The 12,555-nt window shown below is 37.2% G+C and overlaps 1 protein-coding gene across 1 annotated transcript in view; it reads left to right on the top strand.

The window, feature by feature from the left end:
- LOC122809189 (myelin-associated glycoprotein-like) overlaps nt 1-12,555 on the top strand; it is a 553,400-nt gene that overhangs the window by 476,511 nt on the left and 64,334 nt on the right. The window contains exon 7 of the mRNA XM_044080497.1: nt 5,288-5,459. Coding sequence (XP_043936432.1) covers nt 5,288-5,459 — 172 coding nt within the window. The remainder of the gene's footprint in view (nt 1-5,287; nt 5,460-12,555) is intronic.

Genomic DNA, 12,555 nt, shown 5'->3' with positions numbered 1-12,555 from the left:
AGACAACAAAAGGGGAACACATTGCAGGACCAGATATTTGGTCATCCACTATGTACAGATTCAGCATGCCCATAATAGCCTGCACTACCCATTGATCCCTCACACATCATACCCCACAGTCTGGGAAACATATTGTGTGTGTGGAACCCAGCAAAATAGTAGCACTAAGAGGGCATTTCCCTGTGTGCCATGACAGATTCTCCTGTATGTTCCTACATCCATCACTGCAATGTACTGTGGTGTGAGCCCTATGGGAAACCTCCCACCACTATATCATATGGCCACTGCCAGACAAATAGCAGTATGCTATTATAACCACTACATGAGGACAGTCCAGCAACACCAGTGTGCAACAATGACAGAAAGCTATGCAAACCTGCTGTAGAATACATTGCCTGTAGGTATCATATCTCTCAACTATACAGATGTTTGCAGAATGTCAAGATGTTTGCATCATACTTTTAGTAATTTTCACACAACATTGTGGATTTCTGACAAAAGACTGGCCAATCATTGATGGTTGATGTCAGAAAATAAAGACAGGCATCTGAGTTTAAGACATCATACCCTTCAGAACACATTTATACTACAGTAATATCTGTTATTCTATTCACTTTCTCTTACTTTGTACGAGCAATAATTACAGTGTTTGTAATTTTGGGCCTTTGTCCCTCCATTAATTATGGCTGTGTTCAGATTTCTTGCTGAGAGCTATGTTAGGCAACAGAATCATGGACTTAGCCATAGTACATCAGGGACAATCAGGGATGCTTTTAAAATGTTTGTACTATTTATGTGAGACATTGACAGAATGAGAGGATGTGAATTAATGTACATCATCTGATGTTACAGGAGTATACATCTATACTTATTGTCACTATGTATTATGTGTAATTTACTAGCTTTCCTACAACAGCCAACTGTTGTAGCAGAGATTAAAATGGACAGAGCTAAGATGTCAGTGGAAATCAGATACATCTGACAGGCATGCCTGTAGGAGTAGGAAAGTTGAGTATCAATGATATGTCATTACCATAGATCTAAGACAGGCTTACTGCTGTGAACTCTATTCCCCATACCTCCATCCTCCTATCTGCATCCTGTTATATGGAGTAATCAATTACATACCAAGTGGAGTGCAGTACTCATTTGTTAAACTTTGCTTCTGGTAATCTTTTGAAAATATGCTCTCTGTGTGAGGTAAGTCTCATACAAACTTGTTCCCCATAACCAGATACTTGCTTTAAGGTTACTGCTCATTAGTAGATACTTGCCTCTGCTCCAGTCTGTGGCTATAATATGGTACTTGCAGCTAAAACAACTGAATTATACTATCAATAGCCAATGACATGCCACCACAGTGCAATATATAAGGGCTTCATGTAGATCTGGGCCCCTTTCTTAGCTGTTAAGATGGACATTACTGAGGTGTAGAGACTATAGCATCACAGAGGGTCAGTACCAAAACTGTCAACTGTAGAGATTTATGCAGTATGTCCACAGTTTTGCCTCATATGTGTGGTCACTGTCCGATGACATTGTGGTCATCTGGCAATTCACAGGCAGACATTGTATAGGTTAGTTGTGCACAAATCATTGTTAGTAATAGCAGCATGGCAGAACATTGGAAATAACCCAATTATATATCAGTGCATATTATGTGAAACATGACAATAAATAACAGAGCAGTCAGTATGTTAACAGCATGCCTGTAACAGTTGCAGCATAACGCCAACAAAATAGGCAATTTAACAAGATATGTTAATATGCAACCATTATAATACATAATAATAAAACATACATCTCAAAATACAATTAATGTAACAACATATGTTAATAGTAAACCATAACCAATGAATAGCAATAACAAATAAATTAAGATAAGGGCTGGGGAGAGAGATAAAAACAGTTCATTAGTAAGATTGCAGGTTATTTCCTTGACAACAATACTACTAGCTTCTCTAGGGATCTGCATTTTCTTTATGTGTAGAGTGATTACAAGTCTCCTATAGCTGATGTAGCAAGTGCATACCTCTCAAGCTATTTGCATGGGACACTGTAGGCCAAGCAGTAACAACTACGGGCACATAACTAAACAGAACACTTGCTCATCAGGTGAAGTTTTATAATTACCAAGGTGTACTGTCGGCTGATTTGGTGATACTTTGCAATCTAGGTAATCATTTCCATGGGAATCCTGTGGAAGATGGATTACCCACTATTAATTACATAACATGAAATAGCGACACTTGAGAGACATGTATGTGTACAGTACAGAAACTAAACAGCTGTCAGGCCTTGGTTGACAGGCATGGAAATAGAACTCAATAGTGGTGACTGCAGGAGACATCTGCATAGAATGTAATAACTGACTGCAGCAACTTTTAACAAACACTCCAGGCATACAGCCATGCCAGGATTTTACATTATATTTCAGACTGAACATTGCTGATGAACACATTCTTGCTAATGATTTTAACAGTCTGTGACATCTAAACACACAATTATCTGTTCATAATATGGACTACCTCACCCATTTACCTGTAATTCATATGGAGCGAAAAATTGTGAGCATTACATGACTGCTACTATTTACTGCTACATACTACTGGATTCAAACTCTGAACAGTGAGTGGCAAAATGTACTATATACAGAGGATTTAACAAACTGAGCTACTGAGTCACTGCTGATTACTGACTGACTGATATTTGTCTAGAGCTCACCTGGAACCAAAATATGACCTGGTAGTACTATTACAGTGTTATACTAGATTGCAGTGACAGTAGAATACACATGCATGAAATACAAGCATAATTCAGATAGTAGGTAAGCTATATTTTAATATCATATTGGTGAAGTCAACAAAAAATATCAGCTCATGAAGTGGGCTACCTCACCAATATACCTTTATTACCTAAAGTCTGTGGATGACAGAGCATTACTGGCCAAAAGACAGCCTTGAATAGTACTTATATGAGTTAACCAATACAATCTGCAGCCATTAGATTTGCATTCTACAGCTTTTACATGTTATACTTATCTGCAGCTGCTTACCTTACATCCTCAATGCATGCAGCTCTACTGCAATGGTTACAGCAATACAATCCTGATGTGCACCATTTTCATTGCTGTTATTGGTAATGTTTCATGTTTTTATTGTGCTATAGTTGGTATTATTCATTTATTGAAATATAGCTCTAATTCCACATTTATTGCATTGCAAACTTTATTGTATATACTTTAATGCAGTTATTGGTATTGTTTCATGTTTTCATTGCACTACAGTTGGCATTATTCATGTATTGCACTACATCTCTAAGTCCACATTTATTGCACTACAAACTTTACTGTATATACTTTATTGCAGTTAATGATTTATTCTTTCTTGCTTATTTCACTACAGTTAGTATAATACACCCATACTCACTACACTCATGGCGCAGCCTGGCCAAGTGTCAAGCATGTGACTCGAGACAGTCAGCCATCTCAGCTGCAGTTGTTGGGAGAGAAGCACACCATTATGCATACCAGTTTTGCAGACATTCAGATTACATACTGGTAAAATGGAGATAAAATTACTTACATACTTGTGGGGCATTCCCTGCCCTCACTTCTTGGACGCAGGTGTTCAAAGTTCTCCTCTTTCACCTTTTCAGGTCATTATGTGGATGACAACACTGCTCACCTGTGTGAGGGATACCAGTAACACTTGACAGTTCCCTAGCCAGCCAGTTTCAGGCCTCCACCTTACACTCTGAGCCCTGGAATCTGCCCTGCAGCAGCCTGTAATTCATGGTTTTTCATGAGGATCCCAACCATGACCCTGGAATCCAGAATGTCCCAATGCTGCACCCAAAAGCATGCACCTTCACTAGCAACACCAGCCATATTATACCTTCAGTTGATAGAACTCCAATGGATTCTGCTGTATTCCCACTTATTGGGTTTAATACAGGCTGTGTTCCCACCTTTGCAATTCATTGAGCAACATTCAAAAAAGTGCTGTGTTGCTTACCACCATGCAAACCAGCGCAGCTGAGTTGAAAAGCACATAAATTCGCAGAGCTGTAGTCTAAGCAAAGCTTAGCAGCATGCAAATCAGCCAAGCAGAGCTGAGCAGCGCACAAACATTGTCAGCCATTATGATGTTTATGCAGTGCTTAGCAGGTCTAAGCACAGTTGAACAGAGCTTAGCAGGGTGCAGTATGGCCATAATTTAAAATGGTCTGTATAATATGTATATCAAAATTAAATACATATTTTCCCTTCAGTGTATTCAAACCCTGGACATATTGCACATGATGCTGTAATTCTACCCATTTAGCTACATGGATACTAAGCAATCTAGCATGCCTTCACATATACCACTGAGGTACCTATAAGCAGTGCTGAGCACCTCATCACGCAAACATGCTTAGACACATTTAAACACCCTTTTAAATAAATAATTAATTACATCCGTTTTCTATTTTTAGATGTCTGGCAGGTGTCTGCTGTCTTATATGTGAGCACAGTTTAGCATTGCTCCACTCTGTGCAGTGCAACATAAACATACTTAAAAAAAATGAAATAAAAATAAAACAAAAGGACATTGCAAGGAGACTCAAACTAATCTGCATCCATGGTTAGCACTACACCTCTCCCTACACTGATTCAATAACTGTGTTCCTTGGCTGTCCCTCAGCAATGTGACATCATTAATATGCATGGCACACTGCTGAGGTAGAACCGTGACCATGAACATGGATGTATTCTGTGTAGGCTCTACACAGTGCCTACACAGATTTTATTAAATCCAGGGGTCAGTTGCTGCTTCATTTGTAAATATTATCCACCTGCAATTTTAATTTTCTAAATACTGGATTTACAGTGTTGTAAAAAGTCAGTGAATTATTGTAAAGACCCTCACAGTATCTGTAAGTACTAAAATTCAACTTAAAAGTATCTATCACTGTATTATGTAATACCGTTTTTAGAATTCGCTACACTTACCTAATCTCGGTATTGCTTTAATTTTCTTTCTTGGATGTGGGTAATGCTGAAACAGCCTTTGTTTTAACCAACCTACCTGATTAGTTAAAAAATATAAAAATAAAAAGGTTTGGAATTTGTTATAGACAGTCAACCTAGAGAAACTGAATTTTATTTGTATATTAACTTTGCCAAAATCATTCATATATCCAAATTCAGAAATTATTTCATTAATAATTAGCAATGGTATTTATCTTATAGGTACTAATGCTACAAAGAGAAAGTTAATTATGTAATGCTATTATGTTTTATCAGGAGTTCTACAGATACAGTTTTAACTTCAGACCATTCTCATTCTGCATGTGAAGGAATGACAAGTCGGAATAAGAACAACACAAGTGCAACATTACAAAATAAGAAAAATATATCTACAAAAAGCTCAAATCTTTATCTTGAAAATGTTACTCCAGATTTTCAAAGGACACAGGTATGTAATATAGTTATTCTTGATTTATCAAAGATGTAGAGCATGTGTTTGTAGGTTTTTCTTGATTTGCAGTACAGCTATGAGGAAGGTACAGTTACCATTGCTAATTATTCCAGAAAACACTCCACTTATGCTGTGCTGGTTAGGGCATAAGAAGACTGAAAGGGGGAGGGGGTTGGCATAATGGTTAAGGTGTTCACCTTACAGACACAAGGTGCAGGGTTTGATTCTCACATGGGGTAATTGGCTAGGCTTACAAAGGCCAACAGGGGCAGTTAGCCTAGTTCTAATCTATGAACCTATGAACCTATGAACCTATAAATGGTTCTATAAATATAGTATTATATATCTGTTTGTGAATCTTTCTTCTATGGAACAGGATTCAGTGATTTCAAATATGGTATACCAAGCTAGCATAACAATGTTTTGTCCACATTAATAAAGATGTATGATTCTGAAAAAGAAATATTCATCTTTAAGCAAGTGTTCAACATCCGAAAGTTTGAAATGAACATTACACTGTGCAGCAACTCAATGTACTGTTCATTTCTTTGCCATGCAAGAAGAGTTAAGTATACAGTGTTTGTGAGAGGGTGTAGTTGTTAAAAGGATAGAGCTGAATTGCACTTAAGCATTATGTACTTCAAAGTAGCACAGCACGGGTTCAAGGATACATGTAACTTATTTAAAGGAACACAGTATCACAGCCTCTGGGATACGTGCAGTATAGCACAGTAAGCTCTCGGGGAGGGGGATTTTTTCTAAGATGTACAGTACTGCATGCTGTGTGACTATGTTCTACATAAAGAAGGAGATGGGGGATACTGGAGGATACAATATACTGTTATGAATATGAGTTGCAGGCAACAGCAGTTCCAGTACAAAAAATAAATCCTAGAGCACTGCTAAGTAGGACTATGCACACAGTCATGGATTACTAAAATGATGACAAAGGAATGAAATTCTGGATTATGGGATTATGTTCCTTATCATCCTATAAACAAAACATTAGTGCTAGTCTGCCTCTGTTTTATGCTATATATTAATTTTATTTTTATATTATCTGTTAGTCAAGTGAATCTACACAAGTGCCTCCTATCAGAGGTGAGCCAAGCCACTGTCAGGTTAAGTGATTTACTCAGAGTAATACAAAATGGAAATGAAGACTAGAGGAATAAACTAAGGAGTAAAACATGGATCTTATTAGCAACTCATAGACCTAGCCCTCTGTGCCAAACTGTAAAACTCGGCAGTGCTATAGGTGAAGACAGCTCTGCTTGGGTACAACAGGCTAAGTGGGTGGCACATGCATGCTGAATGTAAATAACTGGGCAGCTGTCTGCACTCTGCACATCTGTAATGCTTGAGATTTACCATATGCATTGAGGCTAAACTGTACTTGGACTAGGACCATCATTTATAGGTGTGGCATTTGGGAATGCATTTCAAAGGGTTACTTAACTGGATTGGGTCATTACCTATACCAAATTGATATAACTAACTTGAATCACATTTGCACTTTGTATTCAGTGACTAGTGTCACAAAACTATCAGCCCACCACTTTAAGTGCAGATATCAATATCCATACTATTCAAGCAATGACATATTTAGATGGGCAACATGACAGAAAAAAAAGTTCACTGATGTTTGTGGTGTGTGTGTGTGTGTGTGTGTGTGTGTGTGTGTGTGTGTGTGTGTGTGTGTGTGTGTGTGTGTGTGTGTGTGTTTGTATTTTGCAACCAAAGGTTTACTACATGTTTTTTTGTATGACAGCAGCAATGTAAGCTTTATATGTGACACATTATAGAAGACTCATATCTATTGCATGTGTGTGCTGCAGAGATGGCTACAGATTAGCAGTTATGCTTCTATCTCAAGAATGGGGCTTTTTGCTGGTGTACTTATGTATGGAACTTCATTTAACTGACCTGGGCACCTATACCACCATCCATGTTGGGTCTACAGCTTTTATATGTTATCCCCCCAAACTAACTCTAGTACTGCTGGGGCTGGTTGTGGATCCTAAGGGCATCCCAGCAGCTTGACTGTCTCTGTTTCTATCCTGGGGTGAGGGGATTTTTTCTTTTTAGTTACATGCCCTACCTACTTCTTTCCCCATGTTTCATGCTCATTGACTACATTCAAGGGGAAACTCCTTGAACCATACACCCTAAGTGAGTGCCATCAATGACTACCCTCCCACTGGGAACAGGCATAACTGTGCCTGACTGCCACTCCATCAGTCTCCCAAGTTGCTAATCAAAAATCATTTAAATCATTATTGCTGATTTGTAAACTTGTACATGGGTTCAGATATATCTTCATCTTGTAGATCACATGCAAACTAATAAGAAGTGAGAGATGAACATTCTGGCAATGTAGAATCACAGCTGGCCATTGCAGCTTTTCAAGCAGCAGGAGACATTTGTAACAAGTAAAGCTTAAAATACTGATTATAAACTTGTACACTGTCAGCTTTTTTGCATATTGGGGAAATGCTTATATTGATAGATGTTTTTTAATGTTACAGTGTGATGATATTTTATGTTTAAATTCTAGGACTATTTTACTGGATGAAAATAATGTGCTCAATGTACCAAACCATGTGGCATTGACACTATTAAACAAAGTCTCACAATGATATTAGTTGCATTATGAATCAGCTCTAATTACTCATGAAATATTTGTCATAAATATGACTGTTACATAACACACTATACTTCATAGGTGGAATCAGTAGTCACCTTAACATGCTAATAATCACTATGTGAGAGCAATAAGTAACATATTTGCTGGGGAAAATGTTGCATCATTCTAATGAATTGTACACGAAAAAAAATCCTTTCAAAAATTAGTCTTGTGAGCTCTTGTAGTGCTTCACAGGCATGGGTGCCTTTTCTGGTTTCTTCCTTTTGTAAGATTAAAATAATGGTATTTATTGGATTAAAGTTGACCATTCAAAACCAAACTGAAGATGTAGGTATTTGAAAATGTCCTTAGTACAACAGCAGATGGACCAAAAACAGCAGAGGGATTCTAAAAAATGCAGTGTGAGACAAAGTTGGAAATTGTGGTATGGCCCAAAAATGGTGAAGTTGAGAAGACATAAGCTCAAGATGAAGGACTCTGGAATAATTTTAGAAGGGGTTTTGAATAATCTGAAAAAAATATCAGTGCTGTTGGCAAATTTGTGAAGTTTGTGATTATAATTTTTTGAACTATATGACACAATGTTATCAACAAAGCAAAAAGTACATGATGTATGTGATAAACTTGTTGAGAAATATGAGCAGTTGGTAACAGAGAAAGCTGAATCAGGGAGAAAAAAATATGTGATTGAGTGCAATGCCAGAAGCTGAGTATGAAATAGGTTCACTGGATGAAGGTAAATTAGTCTCTATGGATTCGATTTAAAATAATTTAGTGGAAACTGACAGAACTTTCAATTTAGGCTTAACTGAGCAAAAATATGGTAAACCTATAATAATACCTGTGAATCCTACTTCATTATGTGAAAAGAAATAAGTTTTATGGAAGCTGTGTTACTTCAAATGATGAATTGATAGCATCTATAAATAAAAAAAGTATGGGATAAAGTCTATACTCACACTGCAGAGTCGAACTATGGAACTATCTCCCCAAATCAATCAAAACTATATCTAGCCTCCATGTAATTAAATCCTCTCTCAAATAATTTCTCACTAACTGATGGCTATGCCCGTGTGCCTCACCTGCATGACCTACATAAACAAATACTTCATATTCTTATTAACTGCTCATCATACTATTTTTCTCTACCATTCAGCACCTGCCTCTCCCCATTCTTAGGGGGATATATATATATATATATATATATATATATATATATATATATATATATATATATATATATATATATATGTGTGTTTTTATATTTTTTATTTACTAGCTTATTAGAATAATTCCAATACTTTTGTATATACTGATTGCCATATTTAATTTTATTTTTTTATATCACTTGTGCCTCTTCATGCTGTATTGTACTCTCTGCATTATAATGTCAGATTGTATGTATATAGGCTTTTTAATTCATGTATATTACTGTTTTATCTGATGTCATCTAACTCTCTCAAGCTTTTCTAGCCAGGTCTCTGCTGAAAATGGATATTTCTTACTAGTCAGACTTCCACTGTAAACAAATGTCAATAAATAAATAAATATGAATCAAGGGAGATCTACTACACTGTTCTTGTGGATATCACACAACAGCAAGTATAGATGCACATTATAGTGAATGCAGCCATATGCCTGTCTGATGGACCCTCTCTGGACTGTATCACAGGGGACCATGTCATTTAGATCTTTGTGTAAAAGAACCAAGAAACTCCTAATTTTGGACTTTCTCAAACATTGTTTTATTGATAAAAGTCCTTGCTAGCTCCATTCCTCTGATCTTCCCACCATTCTGACAAACCAGTCTCAGAATCATATTGGACCAGGCAGCTATAGGGCACATTTGCTTCAGGTATATGTCATGCATTGCCAGTACTGCCTAATCCTTTAGTATAACCAGTGTTGAGTCATTTCCCTCCAGGTCAAATGATGCACTGATGGTAGTAACAGCTTTCACTTAATTTCCTTGGATGCCAGATAATTGTACCCTGCACTCTGATTTCTAAAACCCAAATTACTCTCCCCAGGTTCTTTGGGGCCCACCTTTCACCCCCAAAAGGGTACAAATCTCCCAGCAAACAGACCTGCAAAAAGATTTAGTGAAAAATAATTGCACTCTAAATTCCTTACAGTATCTCCCTTTTATGACTTCCACATGATTCAAGAATCCCCACTATGCCATTTTTCTGCTGTAACTCCTGTAAGCTATGGATTACTATCTGCTACTTCTCTTGAAAAGGTTCACTGAGGTTTCCTGCTCAGCCAGATCAGTGCTCATCCCATTTGAAAGGTATGAGTCTGCCCTATCCTTTGCCTGAGACACAGAAAAACTCAGTTGAGGTGCCCAGTTTCCCCAACTGACAGCACCCACAGTCTCTGTGTACTCATATTGGGACCACCCTGAGCAAAATCCAGTCCCCTGCTACTTACATCATAGTTTTTCCTTGCCTGTTCCATTCTATTGCCCTTAGAGGCTCTAGAAAATCATACAGAAACCTTTCCATATCATTAATGTTGTGTGATAACCCCAGAAATTGAACTCTTTCTGTTGGAGAAGAAAGGCCTACAGCAGGGCTATGTTATCAAACTTCATCTTCTTATCTCTATAGCAGATTATCTGTCACAGAATCCTCCTTTAGTGGTTTAGTTCTGCATCACCCTGATTGCTTTCAGTTTTTCACCTCAACTCCCCTGTCCCCTTACTATTGGAAGATTTTTTGTTGCATCTTGTCCAGGAAATCTACTGCCTTCTTAAGACATGTCTCCATAGTTACAATCTCCAATGGACCTGCCATGATACTCAATAAGCAGAATGAGCAGTTAGCATTGTGCATGTACTGTCGTTTGTGGGGGGGGGGGGTTGAATTCCTGAATGGTGGGAGAATGGAGAATTACCCAGAAATGAGCACACAAATGACATGCCACTCTCACTCGATTGAGACCTTCAACATCCTTCTCACACAGAACCCAAGTTCCTCTTCAATGAGACTCTGAAGTATAGAATTCCACATGAAGCACACAGCTTTTTTTCTTTATCTCCCCTTTACTATGAGCATGCTTGGTTCATAATTTATTTTCTCTTTTCTCTGCTGTTTTTTTCTCTGTTGTTTTTATTGATCACATTCAAGAGCTGACATAATATTTACATATTTTTGTCAGGCCGACTCCTGAGGAGGAAGAGTGGGAGGTAGAAAATAAACCTTGCATCAACCAACAGAAATGGCATGTTATACCTGCTAAACCAAGGATCTGCATGCACACTACATGGGCAGAACCAGAGCTACTCCTTACCCCTTGTCCCACGGCCTCATGCTAGGACATTACACAGTGACCATCCATAGTTCTTTTTGTCATTTTTTTCTTTCTTTCCTGGTTTATATACATTTTTCTAGTATGTGTACGTGCATATTTATTTCACTATTGCCAAATGTAAATCAACATATCACTGAGTACTGGGGCTTCCAAACCTCATTTTATGCTGTAATGCTACTAGGGTTCCATTAAAAAAAACACTCTTTTATCTCTTTCATTTCTTTTTTATACTATAAAATGCATCTCATACATATACATACACACATGCACCACACACACACACACACACACACACATATACATACATATATATATATATATATATATATATAAATTTTTTATTATCATGCATATTGTGAACTGAGAGCCCTTCTGACGCTACTTCTAAAGACTAAAGCTAATTTTTTACATCCCCATTAAAACCAAAATAAAATGGAACAAAGGAAATCCAGCTTACATTGACAAAAAGTCTGGTCCAGTCCTGAAAGCAACTTGCTTACAAATGACTTTTGACCTATCTGCAAAAACCTTCTTATAAATAACTGCCAATCTGTAACCTTTTTTTCCAAGAATTTTTATTTGATTTTTCAGTTAGACATTAACAATCAATACATTTCAAAATATACAATATTCACTGAATAAACAACTATTTGAGCTATGAAGTAAATGCACACACAGCCAGGAAATGGAACAGCTTGTTGTAAGTTCACCAAGGCAGATTCAGTAAATCCAGGTAGGCACCAAACGAATTCAAATAATTCCTTTATTCAGAACCACAGAATAATGGTTATTATTCTGTGGTTCTGAATAAAGGAATTATTTGAATTCGTTTGGTGCCTACCTGGATTTACTGAATCTGCCTTGGTGAACTTACAACAAGCTGTTCCATTTCCTGGCTGTGTGTGCATTTACTTCCTGGTTTGGTTCTCTGCTGTTTGTTTAACTATTTGAACTATATACAATCACCCATGACAAACATTGACTTCATCAATGAGAACCATTAATATGTATCTAATAAATTTTGCAGTTTCTGCCAAGCTATTCTTTTGTGTTAAATTAGATGTTCTAGAACAAATGCTTTGCATTTCCATTTTACATACACATTTCGCTAGTCTTATGAAATCTGCAAAA

This window comes from Protopterus annectens, chromosome 8.part0 (genome assembly GCF_019279795.1).
Source record: "Protopterus annectens isolate FY-2018-M chromosome 8.part0, PAN1.0, whole genome shotgun sequence".
Classification (NCBI taxonomy): Eukaryota; Metazoa; Chordata; order Ceratodontiformes; family Protopteridae; genus Protopterus; species Protopterus annectens.
The sequence above is the reverse complement of the archived record's forward strand: the minus strand, read 5'-3'. Positions and strand labels throughout refer to the sequence as shown.